This window comes from Priapulus caudatus, unplaced genomic scaffold (genome assembly GCF_000485595.1).
Source record: "Priapulus caudatus unplaced genomic scaffold, Priapulus_caudatus-5.0.1 Scaffold13, whole genome shotgun sequence".
NCBI classification, from domain to species: Eukaryota; Metazoa; Priapulida; class Priapulimorpha; order Priapulimorphida; family Priapulidae; genus Priapulus; species Priapulus caudatus.
The window spans coordinates 949,479-968,756 of NW_014577074.1; the positions used below are offsets into that span (position 1 = coordinate 949,479).

General features: G+C 41.0%; 2 protein-coding genes across 2 annotated transcripts in view; both read left to right on the forward strand.

Annotated features, from left to right (window-relative positions):
• The window catches only part of LOC106808739 (ADP-ribosylation factor-like protein 5B), a gene marked incomplete in the record, with an annotated part of 15,117 nt that extends 6,024 nt beyond the window's left edge, over positions 1-9,093 (forward strand). Inside the window, 3 exon segments of the mRNA XM_014811579.1 lie at positions 487-570; positions 770-921; positions 8,320-9,093. Coding sequence (XP_014667065.1) covers positions 487-570; positions 770-921; positions 8,320-8,365 — 282 coding nt within the window.
• A 5,304-nt stretch (positions 9,094-14,397) lies between these two features.
• Positions 14,398-19,278, forward strand: part of LOC106808149 (RNA polymerase-associated protein RTF1 homolog) — a 26,473-nt gene continuing 21,592 nt past the window's right edge. The window contains exon 1 of the mRNA XM_014810731.1: positions 14,398-14,566. Coding sequence (XP_014666217.1) covers positions 14,486-14,566 — 81 coding nt within the window. The 5' untranslated portion in view covers positions 14,398-14,485. The remainder of the gene's footprint in view (positions 14,567-19,278) is intronic.

The following is a 19,278-nucleotide window of genomic DNA, read 5'->3' on the forward strand; positions in this document are numbered from 1 at the left end:
CGGGAGCGAATGCAAGAATTTCGGCAGGCTTTGTGTGATTTCGTGTGACACAGCTCGGTTACGAACACAGACAGTATGCATCTAGTTTACAAAAAAAGATTTGATGTTTTTACCCTTTTGATATCTAATGTTGGAACAGTATAACATATTTATCTTTCTATCCTTATATCTATCTGTCTATCTACCTCTCTGTCTATCTGTCTGTCTGTCTGTCTGTCTGTCTGTGTGTCTGTCTGTCTGTTTGCCTGCCTGTTTGTCTGTCTGTCTGTCTGTCTGTCTGTCTGTCTGTCTGTCTGTCTGTCTGTCTGTCTGTCTGTCTGTCTATCCTCTGCTTGTCTGTCTGTCTGTCTATCCTCTGCCTGTCTGTCTGTCTGTCTGTCTGTCTATCTTTCTGCCTGTCTGTCGGTCAGTCTGTCATTCTGTCTGCCTGCCGACCTGTCTGCCTGTCTCAGTCTGTCTGTCTATCTATCTATCTATTTTTTTCAGGTGGTGATACTTGTTATAGACTGCACAGATAGAGAGCGGTTAAGTTTAGTCAAAGAGGAGTTCTACAATATGCTGGCAAATGAGGTATGCATAAAATTGTCTTTTGTGTTTGCTGGTTTGTGTAAAACGTGTTTCTTCGTAGTTGGGCCAGAAATTTGATTAAAATTGTAGTTAGTATTAGCAAATGTTTGTTACCTCTGATTAACTCATTATGCCACAATAAAAAGGTGATTGTTATTCATGGGGGTGATTATTGCACTGTTATGCTGCTTTGTCATTGCAGGACTTGGTCAAGTCAGTCGTGTTAGTGTATGCTAATAAACAAGATGTTAAAGGATCCATGACTGCAGCAGAAATTTCAAAGTACTTGAACCTGACGTCTATCAAAGCGCACACGTGGCATATACAGGCCTGCTGTGCATTAACAGGAGAAGGGTAAATTCACTGCTGACTTTCCTTCTAATTAGGTCCACATATGCTGTTTTAGCTCTTCAAAACTACAGTAATACACCATGTTGTGGAAGTTCGGGTTACAAAAAATTCATCCATACACAGTTTGTAAATTATTGCCACTAAACTCGGATACGAAAGACCTAGTTAAATTTGACCATTTAAAATTTTTAATAAATAAAAATAAAAATTAAGGTGCTCGCCTAAAGGTCAAAGGTATATATATATATATCAGGAATAGATAATAGGGAAGGAGTGTGACATAACTATTACATTTTGCTTACTTTTGAAATTTAAGTGAAAGTCATTTGTGTTTGTGTATTATTTATTGAGGTATCAGAAACATGTTCGTAGGCCCCAAACATAAATGACTTTCACTCAAATTTCAAAAGTAAGCACACTGTATGCCTAAATTGCATCATGAATGAGAATTTTTAACAGCACTAGAGCTAGGTTAGATTATTTGGATAGTGGGGCAATGCAGTCTGCAGAGCATTGCCACTGAGCACCAGGTACCTGTACATTTGTCTCAATTAGGTGATGATTAATTATTATAATATTGTATAGCTAATATGAATCAATAATATTTTTTTCCTATTTATGGTGTAACTCTGCTATAAACTTAATAATATAGGTGGAGAATCGAAGAAGGTGGAGGTGAGGTAGGAGTTGGAAGTGTGGGAGGGAAGAAGGTGGAAGAGTTAGATGATGGAATGGCTGTGAACACATGGCAGAAGCAGAGTAGTACCTCTACTCCATCCACCTTCTTATGCTACCTCCTCCACATTCCACCTCTTCTCCCTTCCTGTGTACTTCATCCAACATCCTTTGTTGCACATCTGATAGACTTTGTAGTATTACTTAATGCATCTACCTGGAAAGATTGGGCAGAATGTTTAATTCTTTATGGAATCTTAAAATATAAGGCGGGGTGGATGGATGGTACTTTTTAAATTTTACATGTTTTTGTATATTAAAATGCTATACATAACTCCCACGTTACTACTTGCAATTTTTTTATGTGATGAGTCCTCATTTGCGCCATCAACAATGTAGTATGAATCACTTTTTATTATTATTTTTGCTACTTTCCAGAACACAAAGTGATCATCGTTGGTTTAGATAATGCTGGTAAAACCACAATATTATATCAATTGTAAGTATATTGGCAGAAGTTTTTAGCATGTGAGCTAGAAGTCATATTATATCAGGAGTTAATAATGACAAAGGAGTAAGACACCTCTTTGGTACTGTTTTCACTACATTTTTGTCGTACGAGTTCGATGTGAATAAAAATACAAATGTATACAAACATGAGCTTCTTTTGTTCACTGGTCCTTATTCTATCTTCCGGTAGTATTACAAACCGCGTAGCTTCTTTCGTTTTGACATAAATCATACTTTTGCACGACATGGTTTTCACGTTATTCACCGTCGTGTGGCGAGGCCAAGCGGTAAATTCGCATACACAGGCTACCACAGCAACTCGAATGAGGCACGGCAAGGATCGAAACACGAAGGAAGCTACGCGGTTTGTAAAACTACCGGAAGATAGAATGAGGGCCAGTGAACAAAAGAAGCTTATGCTTGTATACATTTGTATTTTTATTCACATTGAACTCGTACGACAAAAATGTAGTGAAATCAGTACCAAAGAGGTGTCTTACTCCTTTGTCATTATTAACTCCTGATTATATGTTAGTCTCTATAAATTGGTGTGCTCCAAATCACGGTAGCAACAGATACTACTGATCACAAATGAAACTACAACTGATTGGCTATGGACAATTGCAAAATTATCTTATTGCATTGCCTTATTGTTAAATTTTAAAAACAAATGAAGAAGAAATTTTGAATGACAGGTGTAATATGTCGCCAAATTGGATCGTGTCTAATTCGGTTTGCTATATGGATCTAGTGAGGAGAATCGAAACAGACATTTCATCAGATTATCAAGACTCATTGATCTGTTTGTTAAAATAAACATGCCATCTGAATATAATCATTGTAATGTATCTTATGCAGTTTGATGGATGAGGTGGTTCACACATCCCCAACGATAGGCTCCAATGTCGAAGAAGTGACGTGGAAAAACATACGCTTTCTCATGTGGGATATTGGTGGACAGGAGTCAATACGAGCTGCTTGGCATACTTACTATGCAAATACAGAAGTAAGAAATACAGCGACACATGAGTGCATTGGGTGTAGATATGTATAAGACCTGCATATAAATTTTATTAATGACATGGTAAACGCCCGCCGTTTGTTACAAGTGTAAAATGATTTTAAATGAAAACAACCTAAATCAACTGATAGATATGTTCAGGTTTAATAAATGGGATGTAATAACTTTGACTACTTTAAAATTTGTGTGCCAAGACTTCACAGCGATTAGTAAATTGTATTTTTCTCCATATTTTTGGAGGCCAATTTGTAACTAGCATGATTTCAAAATGAATTCAGCTTTCTATACCCTTGCCTCACTGTGATCTATTACAGAGGTCGCATCCACACACTCCCAAACAACTATCCCTCACCCCTGTTCTGTCCTTATGTGCGTGCATGCGAGCATTGCACATGAGTGCATGTATTGTACCACAGACACTTGGAGTGTTTCAATAAAATATAATGCTAAATAAATATGAAATATATTTACTACCAAAGTCTTAATGTTTCTATACTCTCTTTCACCTATTATTGCCGACAATATCCTGTAAATGCTGTCCAAATGCTCATCTGCAACAAACGCTGGCTGCCGCTGCACACTGACACATAAATATATAGCAGGTAGGGGAGCGTGCTGCCAAAATTTGCTCGACGCTCTCTTTATTTCATACGAATACAACACAAATATTCAACCATTCTACTCCATCTTTGTTTCTATTTGAAGAACAGTGTTCACTTGTTATAAAAACATACTGTCTGTGTTCGTAGCCGAGCTGTGTCACGCCGGAAACTCACACAAAGCGCTGACTACAATTCTCGCAGTTCGCTCCCGTTGGCGCCAGTTTATGGTTAATAATCGCTGTTCGGGAATTTCCAGGATAACACCCACCTGGCGTCGCGCTTCGTGACCTCACTTTTTGCCGGCTCGGCCCAACGCCTTGCAACGTTTTTGCAACGCATTTTTCTTACTGGTCGGGCTTCGACTTGAGCAGCGTACTCTGGGAGTGTAAAGCATGGTGCTGTAGTTTCCCCATAAATGGTGTGCGGTTGTCCTATAGCCCTGTATCTTGAGCCATTACATAACTCGCGGCAACTGGTACCCGTTGAAGAGCGAATGCAACAATTTCGTTCGGCTTTGTGTGATTTCGTTGACACAGCTCGCGTTATCAAACAACAGAACCAGATGTTTTTATAACAATTGTGGAACCTGTTCTTCAAATAGAATCAAAGGATGGGATAGAAAATGTGGGTTGATTTGTAAATATTGGTGTTTTTGTTATCGTATGAATCAAGGCGAGCGTCGAATGGAAATTTTGGGCAGGCACGCTTTTTCCTACCTCGTATATATTATATGTCATGTGCAAGAGCTGGCACGCCATGCGGTTTTGTTGCAGTGTTTATGAGCATGTTGGACTGCATTTACAGGAAATTGTCGGCTATAATATTGATGGTGTATATGTTTTGAACATTAATATCGTATATAATAGATTGACATTTAGTAGCTTAGATTTTATTTTGAAGACGTTCCTATTCTGTGCATGCACTAGTTATCAAAAGATTTTGGGTTTTTTACTTTTATATCTAATGTCTCGAATCTAGTGTATAACATATTTATCCTTTATTCTTTTATATTTAGGCGTGTCGTATTCTTACCTCTCTTCTGTCTACTCTGTCTTGTCGTCTGTGGTGTCTGTCTGCTGTTTGTCTGTCTTCGTCTGTCGTTCTTGTCTTGTCTGTTCTGCTGTGTTTGTCTGTCTGCTTGTGTCTATCTGTTCGTGTTGGTCTGGTTCGTTTCTGTCTGTTTCGGCTATCCTGCTGCGTGGTCTGGTCTGTCTGTCTATCTCTGGCCTTGTCTTGTTCTGTTTTTCTGTCTTGGTCTATTCTTCATGGTCGCTGTCTGTCTTGGTCAGTTCTGTCTAGTCTTGTTCTGCTGCCGCCTGTTCTTTTTTGTCTGTCTCTAAGTCTGTGTCTACGTATCTATCTTATTTGTTTTTTGATGTTGTGATACTTTTGTTTAATATGACCTACACATGTATGGCATTGACGTGTTAAGTTTATGTTCAAAGAGGAGTTCTACTATATGCATGTGGCAAACTGAGGTTTGTGTAATAATTTATCTTTTTGTGTTTTTGGTTTGGTGTAATATAACTGTGTTTTCTTCAGTTGGTCTCATGTAATTATTTGATTAAATTGAACTTAGTTTTATATTGTCCAAATGTTTGTGACTCTGATTAACTCATTTGCCACAATAGAAAGTTTTGTGTGATTCATTCATGTGGGTGATTTTTATGCTGCTTTGTCATTGCGAGCGGTCAGAGTCTATTCGTGTTATTTTGGTATGTAATAAACATAGATGGTTTAAAGGATTCCATGGACTTCGCCAGAATATTTCCCAAGTACTATTGTCTTCTTATTGTTTTATACAGGCCTGCTGTTTTTAACAGGAAGAAGTTATCTATTCTTTCTAATTTTTTTTTAGCTCTTCAAAGACTACGTATTCACCATGGGTGGGAAGTTTTGTTGGTGTGTGGTGTTTGTGTGGGTAGGTGTTACAAAAAATTCATCTCTTACACCATGTTTGTATTAATGTATCACAAACTCGGATATGTAAAGGACCTTAGTTAGTATTATTTAAAATTTTTAATAAATAAAAATGAAAATTAATTGTCTTCGCTCTAAATTGGTCAAAGGTTATATTTTATATCAGGAATAGATATTTGAGGCGAAGGAGTGTGACTTATATAATATTGGTATATTCATCTTACTAGCCTTATATACCTACAGGGTTTACTACGCGTAACTCAATCCATACCTTTGAGCTCAAAGTCGCGACACGTACATCGCTGGCTAGCATCGTTTGCGAATCGCCTCGTATACACCCGCAATCCGTGGAGATACAGAATAAAACGTACACACGATTCTCCATTCTTTTCCATCAATCCAAAGACCATTGCGCGCCCTCTAATTTTCAAACAAAGGCCAGCATAGCCTAACCGAGTCAGGCTTGCTAACTCGGCGGGCCAATTGTTTAGATTTGGCCCGAATCAGCTGCTGCTTATTGCGGTGGCGTGCGCCTGCAGTGAAGGCAGAGCCAGGATATGTGCAGAGGTGGTGCCTTGTGTAGGCTGATGTACTCGGGTAGCAACAATGTTATTCTCGCCGTAGGTGTTTTGATGCTAATTCTCCAGCGAGCACATGCCCCTCGCCGAGTTAAGCAATTAGCGCATTAGAGTAGCTGCCTTTTGTTTGAATTAGAGGCGTTCTCATGGCTTTTTGGTGATTTGAGGGGCAAATGAAGTGGGGAGTAATCGTGTCGTCGTTTTTAGCGGTATCTCCGGCATTTGCCGGGTGTATACGAGGAAACATTTGACGATGCTTTAGTATATTACTGTGTCCGATTTGAAGCCCTCAAGTTGGATGAGTTACGGCCTGTGAGAGATCGGTAGGGTATTAGTGAGGCTAGGGTAAAGGACGGAATTTCCCTTGTTGTATTGATTTTACAGTCCTTTCCCTATTTTATATTTTTCTGAGTAGTATAATATATATGTATATTATATTATTAGCGTCATCTGACATAAGTGCAGATGCAGCTTGTATGAAGCGCTATGAGCGTGGCGTGCCGTGCGTTGGCGTTGATATAGTGGCGCAACAAATCTTAACGCCTCGACGTATGGTCACGATGATTCGGGGACGTGGGGGGCGGGGCGGAAGGTAATCAAGAAAACGAGTTGGAGATTGTTCAAAGCTGGGGGTCAAAGGATCACAAGGTGACAGAGGTGTAAAACAAGTGGGAACATTCCCTCCTTAACTTAAGGTATAGGAGAGGAAATGCAGATTTGCGGCACAATCTAACGCGCTCGACTAGGCTCGTGAGTCGGTGTATAGATCATGAGTAGACAAAAGCCATCACTGCTAGAAATTGGAGTTCACAGGTCAAAGGTCGAATGGGGCCACAGGGCAGCATTTATAGACATTTTCTGAGGACATAGTCTGTACGCGAGCGCATTGAAAAATTATTTGGCTTCAGCGGTGACTACCATTTTTATGGCTTTATCGAAACCGACATGAAATGTACTTCCGCTGACATGCGAAGAGTAAGTGTCTGATAACCTTTTGACCCTGAAAGGGAGGGTTCAACATGGATTTGTTGACTGTTAACAAAGGACTGAACTGCTTTTGCTATTATTAGAGCCCATACCTGTGTGGATGTGAGGCTACATTTGCAGTTCAATTGCAAAGACAAAAGTTTGTTGAACAAGGTTTACACTCCTTAAAACATATTATTTTCTAAAGCAGTCTGCATATTAATAGCACTCTGAATAGAATGCTAGCGTGGCTACCGGCATCCGAAATGTAGGCAAAAACCCGGGGGCAATCCATTACTGATGCATGGGGGTGAACTGGCACTTTTCTAATAAACATGCACACCTGCAATACAGATGTGTTTAATTTATTACTCACAGCGGAGCCAAATTATTGCCTGCCTGAATATACGTGGATTTTAGCCTGTACATTTCAGCAACTCAATGGAATTAGGTTATCTCTGCTTTCTTGACTTATCACCAATTCACGAAGGTTGATGCCATGTTTGATTATTGATTACACTTGCACGCGCCATCTCGCGGCAACTATAGGCCTAGTGATACATTATGACACAAATATATATAAGACAGTCGAGCAGGTATGAAGTAGGATGCATTGTTAGGGTTTAGTTTTAGTGTTAATACCTATGCTACACAGTTTTGATGATGACGTAGCCAGTTTAGCGATAGAACAGGCTTTCAACCTTTTGCAGAAACGAAAGCCAGTACAGTAGAGCAGCAGATGAGCACTGTCGCTGTTGCGGCACTAGTTAGATATATATATATATATATATATATGTTTCGTTGTGTTTACCTTCAAAAATAGGCGTTAATTTTTTTTTACAATTTGCTGTGAGCTACATATGGAATTTTATCTAAAATGTGTTGTTTTATATGGTTTTTTTTAAAGGGAAACAATTTCGTTGCTGGACGCCCACCAGGTTGCTTGCAGTGCACCCCTTTTTTAATCTCGATCCACACCTGGCAATTAGAGAAATGAGTAACAAATAGTGAACTGCGAATAAGTAAATGTGGCAATTGGGGAAAAAACCTATGATAAGAGGGGGATTGCTGTACCTTGAGCGACATGAAAAGTAACGTATCCTTATTCAGTTATTAACATTTATTACAGATTGAATAGTGGCCTTGAGTGGGTGTGCTCGAAGATCAAGGTGTAGTCATGACGAAGTATAAGACAGTGTTGGGATTCTCCCTGTTACTGGCGTGGGAAACGAGTGGCACAACACAGTGTGTAAGAAATGACAGCTCCACACAGAAAGTGCTTACTGTTGTGATAGCCAATGTGATGCAACAGTGTCGCAGGCGTGCGAGGGCTGGAAAAGTCAGCTATCCGACATCTGCATGACCTTGAAGTGCTAGTCTAAAGAACGTCACTGCTCAGTGAGCAAGAAGCTGACAGGTTTGCGCGTGCGTGAAGTCGTGGACCTGTGTAGCGCATCCACGTATGTCAGCAACGTCGCACTTCTGTCCGAGGGAGTCGATTGTTTTTAAGTTGCCAGACTCCACTTTTAAACATCTACTAAAGGAAAAACTGGGGCATGTGGTCTTGTTGTTGGCAAAGACACAGCGAAGAGTTGCACTCCCAGCGACTAGTGACCATCATCATTCGAATGTTGCGTTTGTAAATTTGCTTAATGTACGTGTATGTCTCAAACAGTGAAGTGTGTCGACAGGGTATTTGTTCATTCAACGTGAGCAGGGTGAACTACATTTTATATCGCAATGAAAATGAAGCTCTTTTTTATTCACCTGTTGGAAACTAAATTAGATTTTCAGATTTTCTAGCCTCACTATTAATGATGATTAGGTGCAGTGAAAAAAATACACGGGGGCTCGGAGCGATTTAGCCCCCGAAATGCCAAAAAGAGCCTCGGAAATGCCCAAAAGAGCCCCCGTAAATTTGCATAGAGTTCAATGCAAACCAAATTTTAGAGTGCTATTTTCATGCACACGAGCTTGAAAAGTAGCCTCCGAAAAATAAATTTTTTCCCTGATTAGGTGCATTTGAAAGCCAAGTGAAACTGACACGATGACACAATACAGAGTTTGTGTTGTACATAAATTAAATTCGCCTGCTTTTATTTGGCATCATTTCACAACATTTGAAACTGCTCATTGAAATTCCCCTACAAAAAAGTTGTTGTAGAATAACAGCCATTCAGCAGGTGGTTGTCTGTAATATCAGGAAATGATCTAGTCCATGAAATTTTCCCTGAACAGACGTGCACGACAAAGTTCAGACTAATGTTGCAACGTCAGTTCAAATAAATTAAATGCGATGTTGATAGTATACATTCTACAAGACAGTCTGTATGAAAGTTGTTGCGATCATAACTGTCTTCCAGATGTACCTATTCAGTTCTTTAACAATAGGCAACATGTAATTTCGCCACAGCATTGCCAGGGTCTGTTTTAGTCTACCATGTATGTGGGCACACTTATTTGTGATATTACTTATCATTACCGGTAAACGCCGCTTGAGGTATAGCTTGATTATTGGTCATAATATTATTACAGAACCTCTACGTTTGCAGTCATAAGTATTATCATGAACATATATGCATATATGTGTTCATGGTTTTATAAAGTAGGCAAAAAAGTTCATCCTCAGGATAAAGTTCGTCATTTTGAAACTCGCAGCACATCTTCACAAATCTACGTTATGTGCTGCACCCGAACTGCCAAAGTTATATATTTCTGTCTGTACAAATATGTGTAGGTATTTTGTGGCGTTTGTTATATTGTGTTAAAATTTATTTCACTGATTAGTTATTGGTGGATAAAATAAAATGTGCTTGAAATTATGTCTCTGTAGAAATATTATTATTGTCGTCTGCTGATACCACTGACACCAGAAGAGCAGTAACGCAAAGAGACTATAATTTAGTAGTATCATAATATCATTTTGATTATACTTGTATTACAACACTCCAAAATCATTTACGTATTGTTAACGATTACTTCTGTAATGCTGAAGTATCTAAAAAGAAAAAATTCTACACATTTGTGCTAATATTATGTCTTCTGTTGTGATTTCAATAAAATAAATCCATTATAAATATTTCTCTCATATTTATATTTATTGGTTTACCTTTACGTACCCTCGAATGCCTGCATCGATGTCTTCTTTGGTTTTTGGTTTAGAAAATTTGTAACAGCGCGTATGCTGACAATCGTGGGTGATGTTACGGAGGGCAAATACGAGGAAAAGATGCAGTCACTTTGGCCACGGTATGCTCTGGGAGACATAAGATGTGTAATGTCCTCCAGAGCATAAGTTATTGTCATAAACTATCATATGTACCGCAAGACGTGATTTTATACATAACGTAAGTCGTGATTCCCATTCTAAAAATTACCGTTAGCGTGAAAGCGTTTACCGTAAATTTCATTTGTATTGAGTTTTTATAAGGACTTATTAAGAACTTACGTTAAGAACTTACGTTGAAGGACTTATTAAGGACTTACTCTTGATAAGTATTTACTGCGAACTGAGAGAGGTTTAAATACTCACTGTGAACTGCGATTTGGTTCACTGCACCAGGACCTTTCTCCAGATACGTCGCTGCAGTACAAAATTCGCTCAGCTTATATGCATGTTGCCGTGCCATCCCAGACAGTCCCTCTCACAAACACGCAAACACTCACATACACAGATCGACGCACACGCACGCACACATACACCACACACACACACACACACACACACACACACACACACAACACACACACGACACACACACACACAACCGCGGGCGCGTCAGCTACTCACTTCAAATCTCTGATAATAACCATATTTGTTGTATGTTATAGAGAATCAGTGGCGTACGCCGGCGTACGAAAATACATATTTTCATGTTCATCATAGATTGACGAATGAAATAATAAGAATAGTACAGTATAATAATTCAACGCAGAACAACGAGAGACACTTCGGTTATAGAAAATAAATGAAAAGTTGGCCATAAGCGCTATTTTCCGGCTAGCGTCTATATTATATTCCGTGGTGTCTTTCTGAATCTCAATGACACGCTGCTACTGTCCAACGCACGCCACAAAATGCACTGTACGTGAATTACATAAGCTGCTTCCTGTCATATTGCTCCTCCCTTTGACTTCATATAACCTTTGATATATTATACTACGTTGTCTCTTTATTCATTTCTATAGAAACTAACAGTAACCAATTGAGATGTCTAATCGTCGCATGTAGGGTGTGATGTTATAAACCGAATCCATGCATGGTGGCATGGACGAAATTAGCCTAAGGATTTGTTCTGTCATAGCTAGGTTTTATTTCAATGAAAGCACTTTGTGCGGGCGGGGGTAGGCCAGGCTGGGGTAGGGACATTTACATTACTTCAGATCAAATGCGAGGCCAGTCGCGGGAGGCCCTTTCCCAAATTATATATTTTTCTTTGTATATATTACTGTTTCGTACACCCGCAATGGTTATATTTAATTCAATTTTATTTTTATCAAGCATGAATTGTTCTCAAGTGGGCCGCGGGCCGTGGCGCACCTGAGGATTGCTGGCACAGACAAGTTTGGGGGGGGCTCGCGTGCCCCCCAGCGCCCTCCGCGGTAACGCTACGTCCTGCATCCCATGCACTTATTCATTACACAGGGGGGATTCGATTAGGTACCGTATAAAAAATCTGCCTTTTCTTAGTACAAATACTTTTTTAAATTCAGACCCGCGACAATGATTGTTAGTACAATAGCATTAATGCTCTATTGGAATTATTTTGGCCAACTCAAATTTTAGAACAACACGCGTGTATTCATGTTGTCATTTTATACTGTTACCTATCAAGTGGGCTCAGCTATCTCTAGCGAAAAATTCGAAGAGACCAAAATTGAGTCGCAGCAGCCATTCAACATCCTAATAATTATTCTACCATTCAGAGTGTGGCTTAATCTTTCTACCACGTCGAATTATAGTATAGATACCACCATTGCACGCAACAACCCCTACCACCGTGAGATGCCATGCTACACACGCTTAATTACGCACGCACTGCCGACACACACACAACAGCAACACGCTTCTGGCGCGCACGTACAATGTAACACGTCTCTCACGACACACGTACACGTACCATGCATGCACGCACGTGCGCAAACGCTCTGTTAGAAGTTCTGGAAGAGTATTCCTTGACAAACGAGAAGAACAGCGCGGATCCGAGGCGATATAGCGCATGACAGAGGCCCGCCCGTTATCGTGTATGCATCGTATTTCACGTCACCTTTCTATTCGAACGAGCTGTCTGAGGCAGTGACTCGCGATACCTCCAGCACGGTGCTAATTTACATGCGGAACCTCTCGGTTCTGAGAAATACACCGCGTGCGCGTAGCGACAAGTAATAAATAACCACAGAAACTGGTGTATATATTATAATACTAGCTGCTGGTACCCGGCGCCTGGGTAAAATCGCTGCTACTAATTTCATAGGCTACTAATAAATGGGACACAATTATGGACATTGGGTAAAAATCGACAATAAACATCTGCTCACGAGAATATGAATGATTTAGAAATCAAGTCTATAAGATAAATAAGCATGCGGAAAACTGTTACGTATGACATATTAATGACAGCACAACCAACTGTAGAACACGCGAACATAATAGTAAATCATGGTGAATGACAGAAAAGTTATTTAAACAGCATGTACGATATGGTTGGACGTTTCTCATTTGAAAACCTCTATAAACAATGTTTTTCGTGTTATTCTCTGGTGGAAATAGTGTAAAGTATCCTGGCTCTGAGCGGAGCCCCGCCCGTCTGAACGTTTGTCTGCCCACGATAGGCTATGCACGTATGCAGCGTACAGCATGTACGAATGGTTTGCGCTTCTGCATTTCAAAGGGCCTGATGATAAACAATGGCAGTCGTACTTTGAATGGTGTGTGTCTGCCCTTTATCGAGTGTCTCGGTTTGGGTTTCACAATCGTTTCGGTTTCGGCAGCTGATGGAATGAGTGATGCGATTTTTCTCTGTGTGGCAGCACTGTGTACGAGTAGTGCTGACAATGTGTTTGGAAGATTCACGAATTGAGGGGTTTTCACGATTTTTCGTGCTGGTTTGACGGGCGATTGGACGGTTTTTTTCAGCTACGAACCACTCCGCCGGGTAAAGAATGGCCCTGTGAAAATTGCATCCAGTCGACTGGGCGTGGGTGGCGCGCCTATAGGGAAGATACATACATACATACATACATACATACATACATACATACATACATACATACATACGAACTCAAATATATATTAGATATATGTGCGTGCGTGCGTGCGTGTGCGAGTGCGTGCTCGTTCGCGTGTGCGTGTGTACATGTGTAATGGGCTGGCTGGCTGGCTCGCCACAACATGATCGTGGAATCACGAACATTTACATCAGGAGTAGATAATAGGGTAATAGATAATAGGGTAATAGGATAATAGATCCCTATTATCTACTCCTGATTTACATGCTATTCGTTACCTGGAATAGCTAGCATTCATACTACAATATATTATACAAAACGTACTAATGTAATAATGAAATCCCTACTGTTAGTTGTATTGATTTTAAAATAAGCTCACTCTAACACATTGATAAAGGGAAGCGTTCTCTTAAAAATGAATTTAATATGAATAAAATGTACGGCTGTGAATATAATCAATTGTATTGAGTGTAACACAGTTTCAAAATGTAATCAGAGAAGACGTACCGCTCTACCCTGAGATCACCCGTTCACAGTGCGTACTTAATTGCAACAGCCATCCGTCATTCAAAACGTTGGATCCGCCATTACATTTTACATATTCGCGTTTAACGTCTGTTACGTTTCCAGTAGCTTTCTGTGCGGTGCAATCTAGGATATCCATGCGTGGAACAGTTTTATTGCAGGCGATACCAGTATCCGATACCAGTATCCGATACCAGTATCCGATCCCGTACCTGATATCCTGAGGGTTTTGACGCGATTTTTGATTGGGTATCAAGTAATTTTACACCGAATAAATCATATATGATACGAGTTGTAATTAATCATAAAATGCTTTAATTCATCCTAGATGAAATATACATAATCAACGTAAAAATAATTAATTTTAAATACGATAGTGAATCATAAGCGCAATGCTCAATTGTTCGATTGTGATTATAACGTTTTCTACAACCTCCGCGATGTGGCGCCCGTGTCCGAACTTGGAATCGCGCATTTTGTAGTGTTATCATATGTGATATTAGTTTTCTAATTAGCGTCTTTACTGTTAATATAAGCACATTATGATGAAACGAAAGAACACAAGTCGTATATTAGTTGATTCTGACTCGTCTGACAGCGAAAGTGGTGCGGATTTGGACGAGGTTTGTATAGAGATAGGCCCACCTCACGTGCGGTGTGCAGTGTAAATTGAAAATACTAAGTTACAAGTTTCAACTACAACTTAATACATTACAAGTTGAAGTACAACGGCCGTCTCTGCTCAATCCTAGTTTGGGACCCCGGTATATATAGTTGGCATATGTGCTAAACTAATCCGGGGTGGTAAACTAGAATGGGGTCGCCGTCTGCATGCTAGTCAGTGGCGTAGCCAGGATTTTGGTTCAAGGATAGAGAACATGGGGATTTTTAACAAGGGGGCTAGCTCCAAGAAACGGTATTGCTAGGGTTAGAATACCGTATAGACAACACGTCTAGGAATACGATGTCTATACGTCTATATACGTCTATACGTCTACGTATAGGAATACTGTATAGACAATCCGTCGCACAGCCTGGTCAGGCTACAAGGGGGCCAAAAACAGCGAACTGCGCAAAATAGTGGATGACTTAATATTTTAATGGTTCCTCCACCTCCCTCTCCGCACCCTACGCTCCCCACCCCCCCAGCTCTGCAATCTTTGTTTTGGGCGCCATGCAAAAAGACGACATTTTTGTTCGTTGTTCTCTGATATGTAACTGTTCAGGCCATAATAAAAATATTGACTGTTTGCCCTCACCTGGCCGACCCGCCAAAAAAGGGCCGACTCACAAAATTTTATTGATTTTTCCCTTTTTTTTTCTTTTTTTTACAAATTGTATCACGTACATTATATAAATCTGTAGGCAATACATTATATGTACCAAGCAAAAGAAACATTCAACATAAAAGGTATCTCCACACAAGCACACCCGAGCATGTAGACACCATGCTGAATTTGTAAAAAGAACCCCCTCAAAAAAAATAAAAAGGCTACCTACCTACCCAAACTTTTCAGCCTGGTTCGGGTGAGGGCAAACAACAATTTTTTTAATTGTGGCCTTAGTGGCGGATCCAGGATTCCAAGGAAGGGGGTGAAAAACAGGCGGGGTGTTGCATGGGGGTCTTCCCCCAGAAAATGTTGAAAATGTAGATTGCAGGAGATGGTATTTGAGACACTTTTGAGTACATTACATGTACATTACGTGTAATATTTGGTTTCAGTCACAGTTTTAGTCACAATTTTCATTCAAATTATCTCTTTTATAGTACTTATTCACTAATTTTTAGCTCATCTGACGTAGCCAGGTGCAGCTTGTAGAATAGCATAATCGTCCGTCCGGCCGTCCGTCCGTCCGTCCGTCAACAGTTGGGCACAAATCTTAACGTTAACCGCTCCACGTACGGTCACGATATTCGGGACGTGGGGGGGTAATCCGAAAACGAGTTGGGATGTCGAAGCTGGGGGTCAAAGGTCAAAGGTGAGCGACAGGCGATCATCTAAGCGATCTACTGCGGTGAACTCTGTGGTGGAGTGGTGGCATTACTACGTAAAACGCAGCTGTTTCAGCTCCCAAATGTGTTAACACTAGCATGGACGAAACGTGGGAGACATGGCACAGGGATTGTGATCACACAGGAACGCATTCTCCAAAAAGGAATGTCTCGTTGGCAATCCGTATGAAAAGTCTGCCAACGAGATGGGCGCGTAGAGCTTTCAAAGTGTCTTCAGATTAAAGATGGAAGCTGCGGCAATCAGTACGTAGTAGTAATAATTAGGTATCAGAAGTGATCATATTTCAAGTGGCATGAAATTTTTATAAGCTTTGCTGGAATTTAGTACTACAGCTCATGAAAAAGACAACATTTCTGATACGGCTCATTTGTCCAACCATTTGAATGTATACTTTATTGAGATATTGGCTTATTTAAAAAGTTCATAGGGAAGGGTCGAATTTTGTTTAAATTACGGGGATAAGCTGATATAATCAAGTAATCAATTTGGGGGCACAGTCATATCTCGGAAAATGCCAACCACTTCAGCTGACCATTGAACCGCTATTTGTCATGAACCTTAAACCAGCGCTATAGGCATAGCAACCTCTGCTATTTATTCTTTCGGTTGTGGAAAAATTTAAATTTTTTTAATGATATTTTTGAAACTACCGCACTTGTACAGGCATATTCTACTAGCCATGTCGTAAACAACTGCCAGCATTCTTTTAGCTAGTTGGGGCGCGCAAGAGATTGCTCATGGCATTTTCAAATCGCACATAAATTGCAAAACCGTACGGTAGCACAGAAGTATCTTTGGAGACGAAAAAAAAAAAGAAGAAGAAAGGAAAAAAACAAGGGGCAATAGGTATCAAGTTTAAAAAGCTCTGTGAATATGGACCATGACAGAATGTCCAGCTCATTATTTTAAACTGTAATCCAAACATAGGCGCGCCGCGACGCACGCCGCGCGCGGCGCTGCAACAGCGCACGCTGTGGCTCTAAACTGGGCAACGCAAGTGCACTTTTTAAAAACAAAAATGCATACCAAATCAGATCAAGGATAAAATGTAATTTGCCATATTTTCATTTACATAAATTTTTGAAATCCATGCTTTACTTTGTCTAGATAACTAATTCAGTCGTTTCGTCATAACATTGTTTATTCAAAGACGGGGCCTCAGTGAGTAAAGTACAACACCAGCTGTCAGGGCTTGGGGGGGCTGTAAGATCGGCCTAGCAACACATAAACAAAGCATAAACACCGACTCGGCGGGCCGCCGCCAGTCGTAGGACGCGGCAAGAATCGATAAAAAGATAGCAGGCGAGGCTGACTTAGTTCAGTCTTTAGTTCTATTTTTCCCAAACTGCAAAATATTATTAAACAGCAATACAATACGACCGGAAGGGATATAGTAAGAGTAACTAATTTTCGTGCAAAGAACGTGATTAGTTTGACGGCTCGAACTCGGCTTGAGATCAGATTGGGCCGGGCAAAGACGTTAGCATTGCCATCGGGCTGCGCCGGCATGATTCGTAAGCGCGAGCTCACTGAGGCGGCGCTGTGTTCAATGGCCTTCGTTCGTATAGCCTTATATTCAGGAGCCCTACTGCGGCTGCTACAAGGTCGCATTCTCCTGGCGGTGAATATAGGCTCACTTGGTGGGCGGGGGGCTTATGCGGGGCTGCTTCGTTAAATTCCTGGGCTCCATTTTGTATGAAATCACCGAAAATAGTTGCGACGTTAGCGATGAACAAACATAACGCGATTATAGAATCCTTAAACCGTCAATTTTATAGGAAATATTTTATTACGCTACGCGGGCCAAATAATTTCAGCATGAAAGGTGGTAAAGGGGCGGCGGGGCTAAAACGCGCGTGCTCTGCTGTGACTAGTTATGTTTTGGTTAAAAATGATTAGCTAGCAATCGGCAGTAAAAGGGCGGCCTGGGACTAAGAGCTTATACCCTTGCACGATGGCTTTTCACAATAGGCTTGGGCGAAGACGTAATTATGTCGCGCAGACGCTAGGGCGGCAGAGTGTTCAGGGTCTAATACCTCTGTGAGTGAATGGTAGTAATTTTAATGAAAAATACATAAAGTCAAAGAGTCTATACACTTCCACGCTGTTCAAATGTATATAATTTTCGGCGGGCCATTAAATAATAATCATTGGGTGGGGGCTAATTTCGCCTGTTGAAAAAGGGAAGCTTTTCTCTCACTCGCGGTGCAAGGCAGCGGAAGGCCGGCGAATATGTGCTTTACTTGATAGCGCTACGTAAATAACCTATTGCAGAGGCAGAATAGGCCTAAGGCGGCCTCATACCATTTATAGCCTAGCGGCAAGACCTAGCAGGGCCGAAATAGAGGCTGCCACCTGTAATCTAGACGCAAGCAAAACTACACAGTACGGGGCCGCTGGCAGTGGGCAATAGCGTTACATGTAAAGAAAGCACTGAGCAGTAAACGAATGGCCACTAGCCAATTTCGATTTAAGGAGGACAGTCAAACCTTCATCCTAACGCGCAAAATTATAGCGAGACTTCTAGAAAAATTTCACTGATGAGCATTGTTAGCGCTCCACATACTCGGGAACGGCATTATATAGAATTTGAGGGCTAGCAAACGCGGCGTCAATTCTTTCTAGAGAGTAACGTAAAGCAAATCATCGTTTAACGGCGCTGCCTACGGTTGAGGGTCAAGGTTATCCGACCACGTTACTCTCTAGCGAGCAGTCAGAGCAGAAAGTAATTTCATGGTCCTGTTCAATAAAGGCCATAAAACTCTCGGCCTCACCGGGTGAAAAAAAAAGTTCTTATTCAATCAGCATCCGTCAGAACCAATGGTCGCTCCACAGAAAAATGTCTAAAAATCTCTGCCACTGTGGGCCCCATATGACGCTTAGACTGAACGCAGGCGTACCTCGCAATTCTCGGACGGCAGCAAGTGAATCAGGGCTTTTTCTGAACCGCATCGATGGCTAATCACCGCTATCACAAGCCTAGGTCCGAGGCCTTTTAGATTTGTGGGCCCGCAGCATATTGCTGGCATTCCTCCCTAGTGTACCGTAAGTTAAAGGGAATGTTTCCGGCCCTTCCTTTTAAGCAGGGCGCAGTCTTTGACCTTGATGCAACGCTCTTGAGCCGGGCCGCCGAGACTTCGACATTCCAAATCGTTTTCCGGATTACCAGCCCGCTCCACTGGTCCCGCATTATGTAGACGCCAGCAGGCAGGGTAGGCGTGGAGCGGAATTAACAGTTGAAATTTGTTGGGCCCAACTGTTGACTGACGGACGGACGGAAGCGCTCCTCGGGCGACGAGGACATTTATACGCCTTCTCTA